Source organism: Pediculus humanus, genomic scaffold, assembly GCF_000006295.1.
Source record: "Pediculus humanus corporis 1103172109258 genomic scaffold, whole genome shotgun sequence".
NCBI classification, from domain to species: domain Eukaryota; kingdom Metazoa; phylum Arthropoda; class Insecta; order Psocodea; family Pediculidae; genus Pediculus; species Pediculus humanus.
In genome coordinates this window covers 1-1004 of record NW_002988634.1, presented here as the reverse complement: position 1 = coordinate 1004, position 1004 = coordinate 1, and the positions used below count along the sequence as shown (strand labels likewise).

At 41.0% G+C, this 1004-nt stretch overlaps 1 protein-coding gene across 1 annotated transcript; it reads right to left on the bottom strand.

Annotated features, from left to right (window-relative positions):
- On the bottom strand, window positions 1-1004 carry Phum_PHUM623380 (uncharacterized protein; the record flags this gene model as incomplete). The annotated part of the gene is made up of 4 exons (XM_002433256.1): window positions 1-84; window positions 191-359; window positions 735-883; window positions 962-1004. Coding segments are annotated over 4 exons (445 nt in total), but the record flags the coding sequence as incomplete, so codon positions are not given.

Here is a 1004-nt window from a genome sequence, read left to right as displayed (position 1 = left end):
AGGTCTTCTCACGTCAATCGGACAATTTTGTATTACCGTGTCGACAATTTCCGACAGCGGCGTCGTAAAATCCGGATTGGAAAACTGGAAATTAAAAAAATAAATAAAATTTCAAACATGACGACAATGTATTATTTTAATTATCCTCCTCCTCCTCCTCCTCCCCCCCGTCCTTTTGATTTTCTCCTACCTCGGGATGAAAGAAAATTTCAGGTCCTAGAAACCTTTCGTATCCTACGTCGACATTAAATGGATTTTTCGTCACAGAATTTATACCCTCGTATTTTTTCATCCATTTACCCGAATCCGTGTCGTATTTGGCAAATTCTTTGGCAATGTCTGGACAAATGTAGCAATACCTTTAACAAAAATCAAAATATTAAAAAAAACCAATTTCCCACCATCTTTTCTCTCTCTCTCTCTCTCTCTGTCCCCTTCTCTCTCTCTCTCTCTCTCTCTGTCCCCTTCTCTCTCTCTCTCTCTCTCTGTCCCCTTCTCTCTCTCTCTCTCTGTCCCCTTCTCTCTCTCTCTCTCTCTCTGTTCCCTTCTCTCTCTCTCTCTGTCCCCTTCTCTCTTCCTCTCTCTGTTCCCTTCTCTCTCCCTCTCTCTGTGTTCCCTTCTCTCTCTCTCTCTTTGTTCCCTTCTCTTTCTCTCTCTGTTCCCTTCTCTCTATCTCTCTCTTCCCTTCTCTTTCTCTCTGTTCCCTTCTTTCTTCCTCTCTCCCTCTCTCTCACCTTTCTTTAATTGCTTTTGCTGTTTCCAAAGATTGTTCTGGAGGAATACCGACTTCTCTTTCTCTCAAAAGAGATTGTATAAAATATGTTATGTTTCTACCGGCGATCGGAATGTGTTTGATACAACTACCAATAACATAGCCTTCAGCCTGTAACAAAAACAAAAAAACAATCAATCAATGATTACTCCAGTCAAACAAAAAAGCATAAGGAGTGTATATACAAACCACTGGAATGACATGGGTAACACCATCACCACTATCGACAACA